Source organism: Lycium ferocissimum, chromosome 3 (assembly GCF_029784015.1).
Source record: "Lycium ferocissimum isolate CSIRO_LF1 chromosome 3, AGI_CSIRO_Lferr_CH_V1, whole genome shotgun sequence".
NCBI lineage: Eukaryota > Viridiplantae > Streptophyta > Magnoliopsida > Solanales > Solanaceae > Lycium > Lycium ferocissimum.
In genome coordinates this window covers 70,841,581-70,865,514 of record NC_081344.1, presented here as the reverse complement: position 1 = coordinate 70,865,514, position 23,934 = coordinate 70,841,581, and the positions used below count along the sequence as shown (strand labels likewise).

Sequence of the window (23,934 nt, the reverse complement as noted above, 5' to 3'; positions counted from 1 at the left end):
TGTTTGCTAATGATAATAACTTCTGTTCCCATAGTATTGACGATTGCATGTCACTAATGCCTGAAGCAAGCAATCCAAGTTTGGAGGATATCTATAGGGAAGGAAATAGCGGATGATCTTGCTAAGTTTGGAAGCAATCTTGATGTTTTTGATAGGTTAATGCTACATATTGTACCCCCTAATTATGTAGTTTCCTGTTTTGAAAATGATTGTTTAGGTACTATGTATCCTAGACAAATCATAGCTTGTCATAAACTCTAGTCTATTAAGTCAACAAGTCTTTGTTACCAAAAAACAAAATAAAACCTCTTTCTTTACTTAAATGTTGACAAGGTTAACTTTATATCGTCAAGTTCAGGCCATCATCCTAAAAAAAAAATTAAAAAAAGGCTTGACGAGAAGCTCACATTTTACACTTCTTTGAAAACGTCGACTGACTCTAGCAAAAACACTTAGTAACCATTTATAATTTATTGTCTTTCATTTGTTTCTAAGTTCCATTTATAATTAGGAGGCTGTGGAGGGCGCGAATTAGGGTAGACGGTTAGTAGGCAGTATAGTGTTGTGTCGCTTATCCTCCCATACTAGTATGTCATAGCATTACGTCTGTAGGTTTTTACCATTCAATATCTGTTGCTATTTGTTGTTTTTGTACTTCGATTATCGTATTATTTTGTTATAAGTACTGGTAAGAATGCTTTATTATGCTTTCTATGATATTTTCCCATGGCTTCTTCACTTTCGTTTCTTCTATTTGCAAACTACTTTGAATTGTTTTTCCTTGAGCCGATGGTCTATCGGAAGCAAGTAAAATTAAGAGTTAGTGGTAAATAAACACCTAACTATCACTTTTTCGCCAGTTTCATACCCCAACTATTAGTTGTTTTCTTTTCGTATCTGAACTATTACCATCTATGTATTGAAACACACCTCGAAGCTGATTAGGCCAACTGTCAATTGTTCCCTTTTCCTACCTGAACTCTTAATTAGTTGTCTATAATAGTTCAATTAGGAAAAATGAACAGCTAATCGTTTGGACGTGAAACTCGCAAAAAAGTGATAGTTTGTTTTTTATCATTATCTCTAAAAGTATAACGTTATGTACTTTGTGCAGATCAAAAAAGGTATAGCTAGGTAAAAGTAAAACAACGGATAACACAATTTGAATAGAATAATTTGCGAGGTTAAGTTTGCTGACCTCCTTTTCAAGTTTCAAGCTTAATTGTGAGACCTAGCTTCTCAATTAACGCTTCTTGATCCATAGTTCCATAATTTTGGCTTGCGAACTCCTAGGAAAAAAAATATAATGCACCCTAAGAAAATACGAACTCTTAGAAAAAAAAAAGTAATTAGATTAAGCTGCCCCTAATTAAATAAGTATTGTGATTTGATCACATAACACTTAATATGGATAAATTTGGAAAATAAGATAATTTGATAAGTGCACGCTCTTTTTGATCCAAAAAAAAAAAACTAAGTGGACACTCTTTTTTATCTGGAGGGAGTAATACTATCAACTTCTAATATAAGACTAAGGGTGTGTTCGATATGGAGGAAAATGTTTTTTCTGCAAAATGTGTTCTTGGAAAATAAGTGAATTTCTACTTATTTTCTCATGTTCGATTGGGTAGTGAAAAATAAGTGAATTTCTTACTACTTATTTTCTCATGTTCAGTTGGTTGGTTGAAAATATTTTTCGAAAAATACCAGTCATGCTCCACCAACCCCACCCCAACCCCGCCACCCCATACCACTCCCACCCCCACACCCACCCACCCACTCCCAAATTTTCTATTTCATATATTTTATTTAACTTTTATAAAAAAAAGGGGAAATTTTTTCTTATCCACTCCACACCAAATTTAACCATGCGAACTTTTCATTTTTTATAAAGGTAAAATAAATATAGAAAATTCGGGAGGGGGAAGGAGTCGCAGAAAACTAAAAGAAAAAAAGAAAAATTTCCAAACTTTTTTTTTTGGAGAGGGTGGTGTAAAAAACCAAATTAAAAAAAAATTAAGAAAGGAGGCCGGGGGGGGGGGAGGTTGTTCAAAACCCAAAAAAAATATAAAACTTTTAATTTTTTTTTTGGCAGGGGGTGGGGGGGGGTGGGTGGGAAAGGTGCGTGGGGTTGTGGGAGTTGTTGGGGTTTGGTGGTAGTAGGATGGTCGGTAAAATATCAATTGTGAACTTGTTTTTCCTACTTTGATTAAGGAAGTCATTTTTCCTATTTTTAAGGAACTTATTTTCTTAAAGAAAATGTTTTTTCAAATTTTTTAACCAAACGAACATGAGAAATTCCTACGAAACACACCCTAAGGACTCGTTTGGTACAAAGAATAAGGATAAATAATCCCGAGATTATATTTGAGATGAATTTATCCCACATTTGGTTGGGATAAAATGATGGTATAACTAATCCCGAAATTAATTATCTCGGGATTGTAAGAGTATTACATATTCATTGAGTATAATTTTTACCGTAAGAGCTTAAATATAAGAGCGATGCTCAAGCATAATTTTTATTTACAAGGCAGAGGTTGCAATTTGTGCGCTCTCAATTCATTTTTTACCAAGAATAACTATTGTTCTATCTGCGATGACTAGGGTTGCTAAATGAAAATTTGCTTTTCAAAAAAAGATAATGGTCAAAAATACACTTGAAGTACTACTTTTTTTACGAGTTTTCTATCTGAATTATAGTTGAGGTGTTTATGTTTCCTACCTAAATTATCACCAACTATTTATCATAATACACCTCGAAATTAATGAGTGAGCTGCCATATGGATGAAATTTTACGGGCAAATCAAGTTGTCGTGCTTTTGGCGATTGTATTCAAACACTTGGTCTAGAGCTTCAAGGTGTTTTAATAAATAGTTGGTGATAGTTCATATAGAAAATACAATCACTTGATAGTTCGGATAGAAAACTCGCAAAATTTGATATTTCATGTGTACTTTTGATCATTATCTCTTTCCGAAAAACATAAAATTTGGAGAAGAACTAACATGTGGATCTCTCGATTTTTTGAAAATTTTGCAGACTTGATCTTTGACTCAAATATCACAAACATATATAGTGGAAAGGGCAAACAAATTGAGCAGGAAACATATTTTAGTGGTTTAGTGCTGAAAATAATCGGAACCGTACCAATTTAGTTCAACAGTAATAGAGTAGGTCTGAGTGTTACTTGTATCCATTTCTATCCGAGTCGACTTCATTGGCACATAAACTTTAGAGGTGTCTAGATGTTCATTTTATTAGTTCGAGTGTTCAGCAGACAAAGTGGAGACAAGTTGAGGTGCCTATTTTTGCACACTCAAAGTTGGAGGGCATACTTATCAGCTGATGTCAAATTTGAGGGTCTGGTTATGTATTGTGTCTAAAAAATATTACTATATATAAATGAATTCGTTTCGGTTCGTTATTTTTATGAAAAAAAAAAAAATCTATCCTAATTATTTGGTACAAAGATAAATTTATAACCAAACCTATGGTTTTATTTCAAAAAAACTTATAACTGGTTCGGCAAATTCACTCCATAGATTTTCAAAGAACCATTTCTTATAAAAAAATAAATCTCATTAGCTTAGGAACCAAATGAATAACATTACGCTTGCGTTACAATTTTCACTCTTAACCATTCATTCATAACCTCCAATTATAACAACGATTGGTGTGTGTTCAATGAAAGCAAAAAAAGGTAAACAAAAGAAGAAAATTGAAGAATGTGAAAACATTTCAACAGTTTTTTAATTTGTTGGTTTATTCCCAGGCATCCTAATTGATAAAGCTTAAACCCTTTCAACAATGGATGCCTAGAAGGCAAGAAATGATCTGGTCTTCGTCATAAATCAAACACAAAAGAATCTCTCGTTTAGAAAGAAAAAAAACTTCAAATTTCATTGCCTCAAGGCGTACAGAAAACATTGTTTTCCTGTACGCCTTTTTCTTTTTGTTAGCACCATGTTGTTAACAAAAATCCGCATTTTGCTACTATTCATATGCCTTTCTTCAGTTTCGCGCTCGCTGCATGCTGCAACAGATGATCAAAACTCATTGTTCTTAGCATGTGGTTCTCAAAATGGTGGAACAGATGAAGATGAGAGAAAATGGGAATCGGATACCAAGTACCTCGTATCAGGTGATAAATCAGTCCCGACACAACCTCAATCTCATGACCCTTCTGTTCCATCTGTTGTACCATATATAAATGCAAGATTTTTTCATTCAGAATCTTCATATAACCTTCCTGTTAAAAACCAATCAGCTCATATTTTACTCAGGCTTCATTTTTACCCAACAACTTATCCTAATTTAAATGTTTCCAATTCATATATCTCTGTTTCCGCTGGTAAAGTTACATTGTTGAATAATTTCAGTGCCTTTATAACTGCACAAGCATGGTCACAAAATTACATTATTAAAGAATACCTCTTGGCTCCTATGGATTCTCCAACTTTGGAGATCAAAATTAAGCCTTTTGATAATTCGTCACTCGCGTTCATCAATGGAATCGAAATGATCACCTCACCTGATTTATTTTACGGGCCTGATCCTGTGATGGCTGGGTTCAATACTGATGAAGAAGCTAGTGATAATGGAGATAATGGTGTTGTTTCTCAGCAAACTATATCTGTAAAGGAAAATAATATGGAGTTGATGTATAGGGTCAATGTTGGTGGACAATATATTCCTCCGAAAAATGATTCAGGCGGGTTGATGCGGAGTTGGTATGAAGATACTCCCTACTTATATGGCGGCTCAGCTGTTGGCATTGCTATGAGCAATAACATGACAATCAATTACGATGCCTTGCCATCGTATGTTGCACCGATTTCAGTGTACGAGAGTTGTAGATCGATGGGTTTCGAATCGAATGTCAACGTGAATTACAACCTTACTTGGGTTTTTAATGTTGATGCAAACTTTACATATCTCGTGAGGTTTCACTGGTGCGATTTCATTGTCGATTCCACGAAGATCAATTCGTTGGTCTTTAATGTATATATCAACGGACAAATTGCAGAAAGCCAAGTCGACTTAGTTGCAATGCAACATGGGAAAATGGCAGTTCCGTTAGTAAAAGATTATGTGACTCATGTTGATGATAAAAATGGAGATGATCAGCTTTGGATAGCAGTGCATCCATCAGGAGATAATGCTGCTTTAGCTAATGCTATTGTAAATGGATTAGAGATATTTAAGATCAACGGTGGAAACAAAAGCTTGGCAGGCCAGAATCCTACAATGTCAGATTTAATGAAGAAATATCAGGACGAACAGAGTAAAGAAGAAGAAGCTCCGCGTGCATTTTCTGATAAGGACAAATCACATAGTACTACTGTTATAGGCACTGCTGCTGCTGGTGGAGTTGCTGCATTTGGTGTAGCTGCTGTTTTGGTCATTGTTGCTTTGAAGAGGAAAAGGAGAACTATGGGAGTTGAATCAGGCACGACTAGTTGGCTACCGATATATGGGAGTTCCAAATCTCATTCTTCCGGTACCAAATCAGCTTCCGGAAGAAGTGTTGGTGGTGGTAGCACGACCATTTCATCAGATGCTGCTTCTAACTGTCGATACTTTTCACTTGCGGAGATCAAACAAGCTACTAAAAACTTCGACGAATCATATGTTATTGGAGTTGGTGGATTTGGAAAGGTGTACAAAGGAGTTATCGACGGAGACACGAAAGTTGCAATCAAAAGATCAAACCCGTCGTCCGAACAAGGTGTCAACGAATTTCAAACTGAAATCGAGATGCTTTCAAAGCTAAGGCATCGCCATTTAGTGTCCTTGATCGGGTTTTGTGAAGAAAATAATGAAATGGTCCTTGTTTACGACCACATGGCACACGGAACGTTGAGGGAACATCTTTATAAAGGTAACAAAACTATACTATCTTGGAAGCAGAGGTTGGAGATTTGCATTGGGGCAGCCAGAGGACTTCATTACCTTCACACAGGAGCTAAATACACCATTATTCATAGGGATGTGAAAAGTACAAACATTTTGTTAAATGACAAGTGGGTCGCTAAGGTTTCAGATTTTGGACTTTCAAAAACTGGCCCAAACATGAACCAAGGGCATGTTACAACAGTTGTAAAGGGTAGCTTCGGTTATTTGGATCCCGAATACTTTAGAAGACAACAATTGACTGAAAAATCAGATGTGTACTCATATGGGGTTGTCTTGTTTGAAGTATTGTGTGCAAGGCCAGCACTTAATCCAAACCTTCCGAAAGAACAAGTTAGCCTTGCGGATTGGGCATTAGTTTGTCAAAGGAAAGGTCATTTAGAAGATATTATTGATCCACATTTGAAAGGAAAGATCAATCCTGAATGCTTGAAAAAATTTGCAGAAACAGCAGAGAAATGCTTAGCTGATAGTGGTATAGATCGTCCGTCCATGGGCGATGTGCTATGGAATCTTGAATATGCCCTTCAGTTACAGGAAAATCCAGATGGTGTTTTATCACCTTCTGAGGCAACTAATCAGGTGGATCATGACAATGCTGATCAAAACAGTTTGATAGCTATGCATAGAAGCACTTTGAGCCTTGAAAGTGAAAATGCTGATAGTAACACAGATGATGTCTTTTCCCAGATTGTGAATCCCACAGGAAGGTAATAGCAATATTAGTATATAAAACTGTACAATTTCACTATATATTATTAATCAACTATATATAAGGAGTATAGCTAGCGCGTGGTTGATTCCTTTGTGTCACATTTATGTATTTGTAAAGTTGTATATGTAATCATATAATATACTAATAAAAAGAACAAAAATATATTGTACAAACTATGTGGTCCGAGAAGTTGATCTTTAGATGAGGGTTTTTCAGATTGCACGTTATTTCTATTTCTAACTGAATTAAATGCTTAACATGAACCAGCGCAAAAGTTCATCAAGCATAGTGCTAACCTAATTCGTAGTGATCCTCTCTTTTGCTCTAACTCTATCTGCTATTCTTTTCTCTGCAAATCACCCCTTCCGAACCAGCCTGCCATCGATCTTATAAGATAAGCTAATTTAAAGTGATTCGAATAATTGACTCAAATACAGTATTCGGAAATACAGCTTGTGGAATGTCCTCAGTCTCCACAGGCTTATTAGCTAAGTGGTTATTGACACATACAATACATCCTGTTGCATCTCATAGATTTTCATAATCCTACTATGCATAAGAAAGAATAACAATAACAAGGTTTGCTTAAATAGTTGCTTCTTTTTATTGGTATACCGCTCTACGAACAGAATATGAGGGCCCAAGCATTAAGATGAATTAAGGGACGGATTGGAAAAAGCCTTGCCGCACAATTGTTTGATTTTTAAGCTCCATTCAGAAAAACGTGCTAAATCTAAATGAATGTACATAAGTTAGGTACAGGAAAAGCCAGTAACATAAGATTTAAGTCGCTATGTACAAGATTTAAATGGAAAACTGAAGATAGTTATTCAAATGACTGGCAAATTAAATTCTTCAAAATTGGAGGAACTTTCGCTCGATATATACGGTTCATTGTTCATGTTCAGCTGGATAGTGAAAATTCAAGCTAACTCATAGATGAATTAGGGAGCCACGCAGCATGAACAGCCAAACAACAATAAGGATAAAGCATGTAACATCGTTTCTTGTGACAAACAGTAAAGAACTTCAATGTAACACAAGTCAAAGCCTTTCCAATATGGAAAATAATTGGTTGTATAGATTAATGAAAATAATATAGGCTAATATCCACTTTTACAGAACAGTTTTTAAAGTTAGGGAAAACAACAGTTTAAAGCGGCACTAAGCCTGAACCAAGAAACGACCTCACAAGATTAAACACATGCCAATTATGATCTATTGGGCATGAAGGATGCATGGTTGTATACTTGTATGAATCACTTCCCTTTGCTGGTTTCAAGAAATTGATGGAAGTCAAATTTCAAGCACCAGAAACCATAAAGTGCAGTTGAAAACCAACCTCATGTTCTTCCAATGTTTCTCAAGCAACTCGTCAAGAGTTTTGCACCGCTGTGCACCTAAATGACATAAAAATATATGCGTTCAATTACTACAGGAAATTCAGAATGCCAAGTGAGAAATGGATTCATACACTTGTCCTGCCCCTTACATAAACTTAGTATTAGTAATTTTCTTTGGAAAACATGGCATCTATTAACCTATACCTTGTCAGTGTGTTTTGATGAGGTTAATTTTTTTTTAAATATAAAGTTAAAATATAGACCCCTTCAGAGCAAGAAAGATTTTTCAGTGATGCAACGCTCATGTTTATGAGGTGGTCAATGGGAGAAACCTGAATGACGTGGTTGCAAAAATCGACTTCTTCTCTTTCTTTTCTGGTTTTGCACTCATTTAGGTTAGCGATCCAACTATCCATTAAGCCGTAGAAGAGTTTAAATAAAACACCAGAAAGCATTCCCAGCTTGGAAAATGAGTATGGCACTGTTAGTAGCAGTTGAGTTACCGGGGAAGTAAAGAGGAGTCAAATCTGTTAAGAAAATGGAACATTAAGAAAAGAAGCAAGAGATGATGAGAAACCTGATTCAAAGGCTGACGCACAACCAAACCAAGCTTGATGTGGAGAACCACAATGCCATAGATGAGCGTGATTTCCACCATCCTGATTCTGTTGAACCTAAAACCGAACCACCGGTTAAAATTCCAGCTTTCCTTAAAAAAATAGATGCAAGTACCGTAGTTGTAATGCATCTTGTTACCTTATGATAGGTACTTGGATCCTCGAGTGATCACAAAAGACAGTCAATTTCTATATACTGCCAGCCAACTAATGCGCGAGGCATATTGCACAAAGAAGGCTTTCCAAATAAAGACATCTTTATAAATGATACAACAACAACAACATACCCAGTGAATTCCCACAACGTGAAATGCAGGGAGGGTAGAGTGTCTGTGAGACCTCACCACTGCACCTTAGGTAGGGAGGCTGTTTCCGGAAGACCCTCGGCTCAAGAAAAGGCATGAAAGGTCAGATACGGGCAAACAAATCAAAGCAATTATGAAAATGAAAACAATGAAAGTAAATAAGCCATTATAAACCAACAGATACTCGCAGAAATCAAAAGACAAGAAACTATAGAGCAATAAAACTACTCCTAAGAAAGGATAAACGTGACTACCTACTAGCCTTCTACCCTAATATGGGTCCTCCATGCCCTCCTATCTAAGGTCATGTCCTCGGTAAGTAGGAAATGCGCCATGTCCTGTTTAATCACCTCTCCCCAATACTTCTTCGGCCTACCTCTACCTCTTTTGAAACCGTCCCTAGCCAGCCTCTCGCACCTCCGCACTAGAGCATTTGCATCTCTCCGCATCACATGCCCAAACCATCTCAGCCTCGCTTCCCGCATCTTGTCGTCCACTGAGGCTACTCCAACCTTGTCTCGGATGACTTCACTCCTAATCCTATTGCTCTTGGTGTGCCCACACGTCCATCGCAGCATTCTCATTTCCATTCCTACTTTCATCTTGACACATGAGATTTCTTGGCCACTTTCATCTTCCAACACTCTTGCCCCATACAACATTGTTGGTCTAACCACCACTTTGTAGAACTTGTCTTTAAGTTTTGGTGGCACCTTCTTGTCACACAACACTCCGGAGGCAAGCCTCCATTTCATCCATCCTGCACCAATACGGTGTGTGACGTCATCATCAATGTCCCCATTTCCTTATATAATAGAACCAAGATACTTAAAACTATCTTTCTTCTGTATAACCTGGGTGTCAAGCTTCACTTCAACATCCGCCTCATGCACTATATCACTGAACTTGCCCTCCAAATACTCTGTCTTGGTCCTACTCAACTTGAACCCTTATAAATGATAGGTTGGCTCTAATTAAGTAATGTTTGTGTGCCTTAGGATTTGATGACAAAATTTCTTCAAGTTGCTTAGGAGGAGATGTCATTTTACTATCTCAGCTCCTTATATAGCTATCGGTACCTTAACCTCTGCTCCTCATATAGCTATCGGTACCTTAACCTCTGAAGTAAATACATCATCAGTTCCAACAAGGAGGAGGGAAAACAAAGGAAATTGGAAGATCTATGTGAAAATCATGCAGCTCAAGTTAGTCGTCAAAATGAGAAAACACGTTATAAAAACCATCACTTAGGACATAGGAATATTTCAAAGGCAATTAACTGGAGTAACATTTTCTCATCAAATGTGATCTCATTGAAAATATCATTCCTAAGTTAAAGAAAGTTGAGTTGTGGTCTTAGTTTCAACTTGTTGACGAAGCAGCAAAAGATATCTCCACCAGAATTGAGCTGATGGTGAAACAAGCATTTTAGATGATACTAAAGAAACGTAATCAATCCTCCTTCCACCAAATATACGATCCTTATCTCTAGGGGCTGTCAAGCAAAAAATTAAATTTTCATTCTAGGATTAACTTTTTTCAGTTTGATAATGCCTTTTTTTCTTCGTAATTTTTAATGCAATTCAACCTTTTTTTTATATGATTCATTTTCATGAGCGGAAATAAAATGTCGTGGCTTGTGATGCTAACTATTGGATGGTGGAATTCCCATGATTGTGGTACACAAAAAAAAAATGTTTCGGAGGAGGATATGATCGGAGATAAGCTTGTCCTTGATATTTAATTATATGCTCAACGACTAAAATATTTGGAGAGCTGTTCTTTGAAAAAATTTATCTTCGTAAGTATTATATTGCTTGATGTAATTTTTTCAATCTTAGGGCATATTGACGCTTTTATTCCAATATATATTGAAAAGTGTTACGTTTTGTTGGATAGTAGGAGACTGAATTTTATGGAGTACTAGTTATTACTATTTGCATCGGAATTAATAATCTTGTGATAAATTTTTTCCAAATTTATTCACTCTTTTAGTATTTTAATTGCAAATAAGTTTTGGGTCGGGTCAGTTCTTTTTAATTGAGTTTGTATCTATTAGATTAAAAATAAGAAAAAATATTACCCATCCGAAATTGAATTTTTCGGTAGGTGTGATATTTGTGTTAGTAAGCTTTAAGTTTTGTGATTTTTATGTTAGAAAGTATAGTTAAATGACTTTGATGAAAAAAATGATAGTTATGTGATTTTAGTGGGAAAAAATTGATAGTTATGTGACCGTCTATGAAATTAACCCTTGCGTTTTTTTATAGTCATAGCAAAGCATAATCTTACTGGAATTGTGTCTTTTTAATGGAACACACAATTTTTCATCATGTGATAATAATAACAGTAATCTCGGGATAAATACATATGCATATTCTTGAAATCGCCTGTGGTATTCTTAGCACATATAACATAGATTTTAAAGTCACAATAGATTAATCTGTGTACCATTATATAAAGCTTCATATGTATTTAAGTTTAGCAATAACATAATCGGATGGTTCTCTTTCAAATATAATATGTAATGAGACAATCCGACAGGATTTAAAGTATGTAGTAGAATAGTTTTTGATTGTCAGGTTTAATATAGTCTCATCAATGCCAACAAAATTTTCTCGATTTTCCTGAGAATCTATCAATAAGCATGTCGTTGATTTCATTGACAAAATTATTTTTTGTTGTTTAAATTAAGCGCGAGTCTGTATAAGAAGCATAACAGCCAAATGAACGCAAATATGGATATGTGACTATTTATCTAAAGATTCTCTTTCAGTTATAAAAGAATAATTAAAGAATTTGAAATTTCAATCTTATTTGTTGAGTCGTGACATTCTTCACCATTTTTAATTCTTAGCAAATAATCAAAAAATGCAGGATCGGTTTTGTCCTCATATAGATAATAGTACTTTTTCTAGTACTCCAAATGCTAGAATAACACGCTTTCATTAATGAATTTTTTTTTTTTTGGTCAATTTGTACAGCAGGAAGAGTTTGTTTTAAATGACCTCCAAGAACAATAACTTTTCCACCAAATATTACATCTGTATCCATAAGATCTTTTAGTAGCAAATCAAAAACTTCCAGCATTATTTTATTCACCACCAACATTTCATCCCACACAATCAATTTTGCATCACGGATTAAACTTGCAAGTGCACTTTGTTAGATATTGCAATTGACATTCTCAACAATATCAATGGGAATTTTGAAGTGTGAATGTGCATACTCCCATAGAAACAGCACCAGACGTAGCAGTTACCAAATCTATATATCCATAGCCCATACAATTGTTAACAAAGCATGGTGTTAAAAAAATTATTCAGTGCCTCCCAGGCCATTAATGAAAAATGCAGTAGCTTTATCGACAATACTCTCCTATTAATCATATCATATGTTGTTAGTAGACTTTTGTTTAGCCTGTTATGCAATAGTACAGCCTCTTTATTGACAACAAATAATAATAGTTTTTCTAAAGTGAATCTTTTTTGCTTCTTTGACTGCCGCGAAAGGCCTAATAGTTTTTGAGATGCGAGATAAGAAATAAGAATTATGAAATAAAATGTGGGATTATTTTATCCTGTCGTTTGATTGGCCGGATAAGGAATAACAATCTCATGTGATATACTAAAATGGTGGGATATATCGATTATGGGATATCTAATTCCAACTCATGGGATATCTTGTTTATCCTATCCGATATAAGGGGTCGTTTGGTATGAGGGATACATCCCAAGATTAAGTTTGGTATTAATTTTATACTCTGTTTGTAGAAGGTAGAAATTATTCTACCAAACAAAGTATAAAATTAATCTCAAACCTAATTCTAGATATCCCACCTTATCCTATCAAACTTGGAATTATTTTATCCTACCTCCCAGAGGAGATAAATTAGTTTCTGGACCATAACCCAGGACTATGATCCTGAGATAATTTATTCCGCATACCAAACGACCCGTAACGGTTTTATTTATTCAAGTTTGGACATGTGGCAACCATTAGTACCAATCAAACTAATAACGGGTTCTTTGCGTTTTGGACCCTTGAAGCATGCACTATTTTGTGATTTGCACCATAGTCTATATTTTTTACAATATGCATCCCAACCTCTTCATTTCCTTAAAAAAAAAAAAAACTTTTTTTTAATTACTTAAAAGGGTAAAGTAGCGAAAATACAAGTCAAATTTCTTGTAATTTATCTTTCAAGCTCTCTCTCTTTAAACATAGGGGCAAAGCTAGTGTGTTGGTTCACATCCTACATACTTGTCTTGATAATCCATTGAAGATCAAAATTTAGAATCCATACATATTAAATCTTGACTCTGACTCTATTCAAACACCATTGTTAATATGTTCTACAACATTACTAATTAGTACATTAATGGTACAAAGCATGAATAATCATACTAATTAATTTTTAATAGTTGACCGTTAGTTAATGAGAGCATATTCAACCTAATTAGTAACAAGAATATATTTAAATCAGAAATGTATTTAGATCATTTTGCAAAATTTAAGGCAAATTTTAGCATTTTCGCCTAATTGTAGTGAAGATCCCCATTCATAGACATGCTTATTCATCCTTTTAACCATTATCTCTCATCTTTATTTTTACAGAATCGTTTATCTTGAATTTCTTCTTTATTTTGTTTCTTTAAGTCTTTAATTTAATGAAAATCAAATAATTTCAATAAAAATAGAAGTTCTCAAAAGGATGATTTTTGAGATTTGAGTCATTAAAGTAACAATTTAATTAGCCATTCTAATCCTAATCAAGCTACAATACTGTGTTAGCCTATCTACTTTACCTTTTAACTTAGAGATGGACAAAATTTGTTTCACCTCCATTCCATGGTATGGATCAGATCAGTCTCTCGCCGTAACAATATAAAATATTGCTCTTTATATAATAAGGGGTCGTTTGATACTATGGATAAGAAAAACAATCCTGAGATAAAAATTAGTATCACCTTATCTCTTGTTAAGGTGGGCTTTGAGATTCTCCTGCTAAGACTTGATTATTATAGTCTTACAACTTGTTCATTATCGGTGGTATGACCTACGGACGCCATTGATGTGTCCGAAATAGCTCCATATTAAGATCTTTGCATTATATTAGACTTAAATTCCTCCATGTATTGGGCTATGAGGCTGATTACGGTGGAATTAGTCCTTTTTTTAACAAATTGCTCGAAAAATCCAATTGAAAAAAGGACTAATTCCACCGAGTAACAGCTCATAGCCCAATACGGGAGGAATTTAAGTCTAATATAATGCGGCATCTTAATATGGAAGCTATTTCGGTTTACATCGTGATGGCGTCACGAAATGCTACCACCGATAATGAAGAAGAAGAAGAAGACTATAATAATCAAGTCTTAGCGAGAATCTCAAAGCCCAGCTAATACAGAGGACTTTGCACAATTCGCGGCCCAATTTCTTGGCCAAGAGGAAGAATCTTCCAGCTCAGCAAAAGACAAGGGCAAGTCACCGATGAAATGATGAGTGGTGGAACCCGCCACTAGGCGGCTACTTTCATAAAGTAGGGAATCTGCTTTTATAAAAGCAGCTTTAATAATTAAAGTTGTAATTATTATGTTTTGCTTTTACTTTCGGCTACTTTTGGCCGCTTTTGCTTTTTCTTTACTTTTACTTTTTATCTGGCCATCATGTTGTCGGCCAATTACTTTTTCATTTTGTTGTTTTGTGTAATTGATCTGTTATATAAGGATCATTCCTCTCTATTGTAGAGGCAAGTCTTGGATCCCCCAAGCACAAGCTCTCTACTACTCCCCTCTGTAAAAAAATCTTTCTTACATAAATAAAAGCTTGTTCATACAAATCTCCTTCTACTGAGCACAACCTACATCTTTAAGGTATAAATTTTATTTTCTTTTATTTACTTTATTTTATAATTTAAGTTCATGTTTAACCTTATAGGCTAAATACTCCGTTGAATTACGTCACACTAGACTACTAAGATCATGGTAATAGTGCTTTAATGCATCATGATCATGCCAAAACATGATGTTCAAGGTTAGGTGAGATTGACCCGGGCGGATTGTTCAAAACCGGGCGGTGGTCACCGTTTTCCGCCGTTTAGCCGAGGGATGGCGTTTGAGGGCATGTTTGGACTTGTTACGGCAAGAACAACCCCAACGCCGTGGTCGATAGCCTAGTAAAAACGAAACCTAGATGGCATCATGTGGAGGCGCGATCCTGCAGTAATAATGGTATCAGAGCCATGGTGTTTATGTAGTAATAGGTGATGTAATTCAACGATTTCATAAAATGAATTTTATAAATCGAAAAAGAACTGTTAAAAACAGTAAGAAAGAGGAATATGATACTCCTCAAGAATTGGATCTCCTTAATAAATGGACGATTCCTAAAATTGAACCCAGAACAATTTATCAAATGGGTACTTTTGAGAAAATAGGTCTCAAACAAATAGTAAAAACTACTGAAGAAACTATGACTGTAGATAATGATCATGCTACATTTAGACTATTATCGGCATTGATCTTGCCCCTTATAGGGTAACCCGTAGATTTATGCATATTGGGTTAATACAAGTTGCATTTAAACCTTTAACTTTAAGAGGTTTACCGAGCTTTATGGCGGCTACGAGAGATGGAAGAAATCGAAGAAGCTTGGAAGAAATCCCTCATAGGAACTGACCAAACAAGTTTAGCTTATGGACAGGCTTATTTTAATGCTTATCCTAACACTTGCGTATCTTTGCAAGATGATAATTCTTTAGATGCTTTAATATTAAGTATCAAATTACATGGTTATGATTATATGCACAGTACGAGGTAATATGTATACATTATAGAATATATTATAAACCATTATATACCATGAATCCTACGTGTAAGATCATGGATTTTAAAAATGAAACTATTTTAATAGAAATTAATTTTGGTAAATCCAAAATTATGACTAGAAGACATATCAAGTGGGATGAAATAAATTTCCTAAAGAGTGGGTCATTGAAGGAGCAACACCTCCTCAAAATGTTTTTTTCTTGAAATTTCGAAATTGAACAAATCCCGGATGGGACGAAAAATTAAGGTTTCATGAACCTACACTTGCATTAGAAGATGATGAACATAATAGTGTTCGAACTAGTATACCTAGATCTATATCTTCTAACGGATCTTATATATCTCCCGTATGGATTATATTGTACGGAGACTCCTTCAAGGGCATCTACTTCACGGATATGATGATTCTAATAGAATTGATAGATTAATTATTAACCGTGATAATATTGTAACGAGTATTAAAGACCCGATTAGAGTGGAACATGGATTTTCCTATATTTAATGGATCAAGTCAGAAAATTGATTTTAGTCGGGGATCACCCGCAAGACTAGAAATTAGTAAGGAGTTTTATACTCCTAAATGGATAACATTTAGAAAATGGTTTTTTGATAATTTCAAACCAGAAGAAACAACTGTTTTCCAGGAAGAATTTTATAAAGACCTTTACTGACAAATCGATTATATCTTTTGTTCCTTGGTTTATGGCCAAATACTTTGCAAATCATATTTACGTTATAGAAAGAGATTTTACTTTTAACAAGTGGAGAAAATGTCCAAAGTATTTATCCTCACGAAGTGGGAAAAGATTTACATTTCTCAAACTTCAAAATTAATTGAAAATGGTTTAATTGTCATGACTCCATATTAATAATATGATAAGGCAACAAAATTATACTAATGTTTATATGAATATTTTGGGTGAACAAATATTTTCACTTCATGAAAAAGTTGATAAGCTTTTAAATAGTCTTAATAAGACTACTAATGGCGATAAAGGAAAATGGGAAGTTGTTGCCTATGGCCTCCTCATGAAATTCATGATTTTAAGCTAAAACCCTTATCGATTTAGAAAGACTTTTTAGACGAAAAGTTTAAAGGTTTAAAACTTAGTCCTTTAATTGCGAGGATGATAAATATTTGTCATATTGATTATAAGGCTCGCATAGCATCGATATTAATAAAATTGATGAATATTATGTTTCAAACCTACCCGGAGGATGTACTACTATCCTCGCCCAACTCCTCATGTTTTATTAGAGGAGCATAATCCAACGATTATAGTGGTAAGGAGATATGAATGGAATATTGACGGTTATAGTGAACGCCAAATTTATTGCACTATTCATAGAATGTTAATGTTCACTATACGAAGATTCATAAAAATCTTGAAAGAGTTATTGCGATATGATCTTTTGTTCAAGGGTTTAGCTAAAAGGTTGGTGGGATAATTATTTGACTAATTATTTTCTAAAAGGAAGGTGAAGATGAAGCATCTTAATATAGTTTATACCTTTTGTTATTATAGTCTTAACTTCTTCTTCATTATCGGTGGTATGACCTACGGACGCCATTGATGTGTATCCTCCATATTAAGATCTTTTGCATTATATTAGACTTAAATTCCTCCATGTATTGGGCTATGAGTACATTAGTCCTTTTTTCAATTGATTTTTTGAGCAATTTGCTCAAATGCCTTGGTATTCCTTTGTCCTTGAAAGTCCTTATATTGTGCAATGGTTGTTTTAATTTGATTTATTAAATCTTTGTCATGGAATAGTTCATCTTTTTTGATTTTTGTAATAATTTTTTCCCGAATTTTGTATAAAAAAATCTGTTTAAGCAAGGCATATTTGCGGTATAACCCACTTCAACCGTCCATTTCATAATCCATGGAATGGAGAATTGAAAATACATATTAGAAATTTCCTCGGAAAGTAATATTATTTTCAAATCATTATTTTTGGAGAAACATCAACCCATTCGGTATATAAACCTTTAAAGGGTTAAAAAGATTTCACGGTTGGACCATAATGAATCCACTATTGATAAAACCAATTTGGTATGCCCGTTTATAAACATTGACACAAATTTTTATAAACCATGAATGTTTCCTATTAGGATTTTCATATAAAAGAGCTTTATTAAAGCTTTCAACATAATCCCAATAATTAAATTTAAGCATGACTTTTTGTTACGGTGGATATAATCCCTATCCTTTAACGGACTTATTCCCCATTCATTTGGAGAAAATACCTTTTTGATGACAATTTTTGAAAAATTATAAATTTTCTTGCTATTAGCGAGGATAAAAATGCTGAATTCCCGTGACCCCGTATATGATAGGATCATTTCATAATTCATCCGATATTTATAAGTCGAGTGGCGTATGTATTTTCGTATCAAAATACCTTTGCATTATTTGGCAAGGTTCGTTTCCATTGGAGATCATCATTCTCAAGGAGAATTATTAACTCTCTTTGAGCATTTTCTTCATATGAATCAATGTCCTCATTATCATCAATTACGAGGGCAACCGGGAGTATGATGGAGGCATATTATTCCCCTTTTTCGTGCTTCTATAAAGCAAGATAATCGGCAAAGTGATTTGTTTACGGCATTACCGAAGTTTCGCAGACGATATCGACCGATTTTATCGGCTTATTAGCCTTTTGTTGCCCATTTGAGCAAGAACGCCTTCCTCTGCCCGTTCCTTTTGTCCTCTTCCCCTTCCTCTATTAGAGGAGGTGTCGGTGTGGGTCTCATCCCGCAAATGAGAAGATGACGGTTATGAACTTAAATATTCTCTAGTGCGAAAATCGTGGAGACTACTATCAATTCCCTTTTTATAATGAATTTCAAAATCAAATGGTGCTAAAGAGCTTGCCATGCGGCAAACATTTGTTTAGAAACATCATGTTTGCAATCTTTATTAAACATAAATTTTGCCGCTTGGCAATCAGTTTTTATTAGAAACTTTTGATTATATAAATCACCTTGAAATTTAAGAACACATTTAACTATAGCAAGAATTTCTTTTGCTACAATGGCATAGTTCTTTTGGCTATCATTCCATTTGCCCAAATAAAACTGGACTAAATATTCTTGTTTATCATTTGGAGAAAACATTAAGTATTCCTCCATAGCCAATATCGAGGCATCGATTTCAATAATTTTTTGCCAACTAGGATTGGCTAAAGTAAGACAAGGAAGATTATTAACTTTTTCCTTGATTTTTGAACTGGCATATGAACATCGATCCAAGGTTTTGGAATCTTTTTTAATCTATCATATAAAATAGATGTATCTTTTGCCAAATCTTTATAAAATGGCGAAAATATAATTTAAACTTCCAAGAAATCTTGAAGTTGAGTCTTATCGGAATAATATTAGGAAATTTAGAAGAAATTCTATACTTCTATTAATAGGAACAATTTTTCCTTTTTCAATATTATGACCAAGAAATCTAACTTTGTTTGAAAAAGTGACATTTTTGGTTTAGATATTACTAAACCATTTTGAATAATAATTTTCTTGAATATATCAAGATGTTTAAAATGCATTTCAATGGTTTTTGAAAATACTAAAATATCATCGATATAAACAATGATAAAATTGCTATAAGCCATAAAAATATCATTCATAATCTTTTGGAATTAAGTGGGCATTCTTCATCCAAAAGGCATAACATTCCATTCAAATTGTCCAATTGGAACATTAAAAGCAGTTTTATATTTATCTGCTTCGGCTATTTGGATTTGCCAATAACCTGATTTTAAATCAAATTTGGAAAATATAATCGCATTATGAAGTCGATCTAATAAATCTTTTATTAGGAATAGGATATCTAATCCATTTTAAAACCTTATTAAGGGGTTTATAATTTATAACTAATCTTGGAACTCTCTTTCTGTTCGAGCATGTTTATTGACATAAAAAGTCATGCATGACCATGGAGATTTCGAAGATCTTATAAGACCTTTTGTAAAAAGAAGAAATCTCGTTTTTGCATAATTCCAAATATTCTGAATTCATTTGACATGGTCTTGCTTTAGTAGGAATATCATTTTCAAAAAAAGATTCTTCATATGGAAGAGTGACAATATGTCTTTTTCTGTCCCAAAAAGCATTAGGATGATCACTACAAATATGTAGAGAAAAATGATTTTTTATCAACTCAATTTTATCCTGTAATTTAAGATTTTGTAAAATATCTTCAATTTGAAGAGTATAAATCTCTTGTTTAAGAAAATTAATTTGCTGATGTTTATTCATCAGTCTGTCTTTAATCTCATTTAAAATCCTTGAAAAGGGTTCAGTTATAAACTCAAATTTAATGGGTTTATTATCATGGGTTCCTATAAAACCTTTGTCATCCATCCATTGAATAGGAAATAATTTATGGATGAATGGAGTACCCAAAATAACTTGGTTTGAAATATTTTTTACCAATACGAAGGTTTCAGGAATACAAACCTTGTCTTGGCAAATATAAGCTTTGGGTAATTTATAAGTAATACCCATTTTTTGGCCACTAGCAGACCGTAAACTATGAGTAGTTTTTTCAAAATATTTTGAAGGTATTAATCCTTCTTGTATACAACTTAAATCGTCCACTATCAACCGAGCGTTAAACTCTTTTGAAATTATAATCAATTAAAAGAGTAACTTTTATAAAAAAAATTAAAAGAAGTAATGGTTTCTAATTTTATTAAAAATTTGGAACTGGGACCACTACTTTCACCTTCTTCTGTAGTAACAGTTTCTACAGTGTTATTAACAGGAGGTCCTTCCTTAGTATTAGGAACTGGTGTTTCTATGATTTGCTTTCCTTTTCCCTCCAATTGCAAGACTCTATGGTCTAAGGTCACTTGGTGTCTCCTAAGGATGGAAATTTCTTGCTTAAGGTTATAAACCTCTCTTTCTAGATCTTGGGTGGTGGCCGGTGTACTTATAATATTCCTTCTTGGAGGAGTTTTTCGACTCCGGCCATAGTGTAAGGTCTGTAGGTTCTCTAATTTCTACAGCAATTGGTTCTTCTTGGGGTCTTGTTTTGAACCTATTTGGTCTATAATGCGGACCTAAGATTTGGATCCTTAATATATTTAAAGAGATCTACGAGGTTATTACCATCTAAAACACGAATTTGGTTTTCACTAAACGGGGAAACAAGTTTATAAAACTCATCGTCTTCCTTGGTTTTGATCAAGTTGCCTCTTTTTGGCATGGTTGACATTCATCATCCGAGCCGGTTGAGATATAACTCTCTTCGTCTAACACCCTAATATCTTCATCTGAAGAGGGGTTGGAAGGACTATCACTTTCCTTACCAGAATCATCCTCGGGTTCTGGATCTGAATTTAATAAAATCTTATATAGAGATTTTCTAAGGTCATCGTCTATGTTAAGGGCTTTAATCTTCTCCTTAACCTTACAATTTTTGTAAAAATGACCTACTCTGCCACACTTATAATAGGCTTTTGGGTTTTTGGATTTGATAAAATCTTTTCTTTCCTTAAAATTCTTTTTGCGCCTAGCTTTTTTCTGTAGACGCTTCTCCTTCCATTGTTGGAAATCCTTATGCTTCTTCTTAAGCCTATGAGGCTTTCTAGAAGATTGTGGAATGTCCATACCGAACTGTCCACAAAATTCTCCTAATTGTTGTCTTTCATTAAGACCGTGGCGCTTGATCCGTCGGGTTTGTTTAAATTTCATTACATAATGCTAACCCTTGTACCGCATACAAGTACCAATTAGTTTACCATAAGTACAAGTATTATAATCTATACTTCTTCCCTTTCCCAAGAGCTTTTCTAACTCTTTACGCAAAAAGAGGAGGAGTCCATCTATGAATTTGGACTTCCAACGAGAGTCATTACCTCTGGTAATTCCATGACCCCGCAAAGAAAACATCTTTATACCACCTAAATGAGGTTAGGGTCTTTGCATCTAAGGTTTTCAAGCATGGTGCGAGTAGATGTTATCCGTCCATCTTCCCGAAAAATGTTCGACAATATTAATAACAAGTGTATAAACTATATTAGCAGTGCTTCATCTTCACCTTCTTGCTTAACGCTTAGAATTGCATGTTGTCGCACATTAGTCAAATAATTATCCCACCAACTTTTTAAGCATGGGCAAGAAAACCATGATGATCATATCCGTAATAACTCTTTCGGTATTTTTATGAATCTTGCATAAGTGCCGTACATTAACATTCTATGAATAGTGCAATAAATTTGGCGTTCACTATAACCGTCAATATTCCATTCATATATCTCCTTACCACTATAACTGTTGGAAATAACATGTTCATGCTCCTCTAATAAAACATCTTGAGAGTTGGGCGGGGATAGTAGTACATCCTCTGGGTAGGTTTGACATAATATTCATCAATTTTATTAATATCTGATGCTATGCGAGCCTTATAATCAATATCAGACAAATATTTATCATCCTCTGCAATTAAAGGACTAAGTTTTAAACCTTTAAACTTTTCGTCTAAAAGTCTTTCTAAATCTGATAAGGGTTTTAGCTTAAAATCATGAATTTCAGGAGGAGGCTGTATACTTGGAGTAGCAACAACTTCCTTCGTTTTTCCTTATCAGCAATAGTAGTCTTATTAAGACTATTTAAAAGCTTATCAACTTTTTCATGAAGTGAAAATATTTGTTCACCCAAAATATTCATATAAACATTAGTATAATTTTGTTGCCTTATCATATTATTAATATGATAGTCATGACGATTAAAAGCACCATTTTCAATTAATTTTGAAAAGGCCGAGAAATGTAAATCTTTTCCCATACGAAAATTTGCACTGTGGAGGATAAATACTTTGGACCTTTTCTCCACTTGTTAAAGTAAAATCTCTTTTCTATAACGTAAATATAATTTGCAAAGTATTTGGCCATAAACCAAGGAACAAAAGATATAATCTGATTTGCTGCAGAAAGGTCTTTATAAAATTCTTCCTGGAAAAGCCGTTGTTTCTTCTCGGTTTGAAATATCAAAAAACCATTTTCTAAATGTTATCCATTTAGGAGTATAAAACTCCTTACTAATTTCTAGTCTTGCGGGTGATCCCCGACTAAAATTAATTTTCTGATTTGGATCCATTAAATATAGGAAAATCCATGTCTGACTCAGTCAATTCTGGGTCTTTAGTACCTGTTACAATATTATCACGGTTAATATTTAATCTATCAATTCTATTAGAATCATCATCTCTTATCTGTGAAGTAGATGCCCTTGAAAGAGTCTGTACAATATAATCCACAGGAGATATATAAGATCTGTTAGAAGATATAGATCTAGGTATACTAGTTCGAACACTATTATGTTCATCATCTTCTAATGCAAGTGTAGGTTCATGAAACCTTAATTTTACTGTCCCATCTGGGATTTGTTCAATTTCTGAAATTTCAGTAAAAATATTTTGAGGAGGTGTTGCTCCTTCAATGACCCACTCTTTAGGGAAATCTATTTCATCCCAACTTGATAGTCTTTCGGTCATAATTTTGGATTTACCAAAATTAGTTTCTATTAAAATAGTTTCATTTTTAAAATCCATGATCTTACACATAGGATTCATGGTATATAATGGTTTATAATAAATTCTATAACAGATACATATTACCTCTGTACCAGGCATATAATCATAACCATGTAATTTGATACTTAATATTAAAGCATCTAAAGAATTATCATCTTGCAAAAATACACGCAAGTTAGGATAAGCATTAAAATAAAAACGTCCATAAACTAAACTTGTTTATTTGTCCCTATGAGGATTTCTTCCGGTTTCGATTTCTTTCATCTCTTAGAGTCTTATAAAGCTCTCAGTAAACCTCTTAAAGTTAAAGGTTTAATTCAACTTGTATTAACCCAATATGCATAAATCTATGGGTTACCCTATAAGGGGCAAGATCACTGTCAGATAACAGATAATTTCCATCTCTTGTTTGGTTACTAATTCTGGAATAAGTTATCCCAAAATTAAAAATAATATTAGGATAAGTTATTCCAAACAGAGGGTGGAATAACAGCTCTTTATATAATAATGGGTCGTTTGGTACTATGGATAAGGAAAATAATTCTGAGATAAAAATTAGTATCGCCTTATCCCTTATTTGGTTACTAATTTTGGAATAAGTTATCCCAAAATTAAAAATAGTATCGGAATAAGTTATTCCAGACAGAGGATGAA

At 34.0% G+C, this 23,934-nt stretch overlaps 2 protein-coding genes across 2 annotated transcripts; one reads left to right on the top strand and one right to left on the bottom strand.

Moving 5' to 3' along the window:
• Nucleotides 1-3,456: 3,456 nt before the first annotated feature.
• LOC132050637 (receptor-like protein kinase ANXUR1) lies at nucleotides 3,457-6,832 on the top strand. The gene has a single exon (XM_059441991.1). It carries the CDS (start codon nucleotides 3,968-3,970, stop codon nucleotides 6,629-6,631), a length of 2,664 nt encoding a protein of 887 aa, XP_059297974.1. The 5' UTR covers nucleotides 3,457-3,967; the 3' UTR covers nucleotides 6,632-6,832.
• A 14,098-nt stretch (nucleotides 6,833-20,930) lies between these two features.
• Nucleotides 20,931-21,356, bottom strand: LOC132049060 (uncharacterized). Its single transcript, XM_059439722.1, has one exon. It carries the CDS (start codon nucleotides 21,354-21,356, stop codon nucleotides 20,931-20,933), a length of 426 nt encoding a protein of 141 aa, XP_059295705.1.
• Nucleotides 21,357-23,934: the final 2,578 nt, after the last annotated feature.

What these genes read in the sequence shown, in the direction of transcription:
- LOC132050637 (XM_059441991.1), top strand. Translation starts at nt 3,968, where the DNA reads ATGTTGTTAACAAAAATCCGCATTTTGCTACTATTCATATGCCTTTCT.
- LOC132049060 (XM_059439722.1), bottom strand. Translation starts at nt 21,356, where the DNA reads ATGGACATTCCACAATCTTCTAGAAAGCCTCATAGGCTTAAGAAGAAG.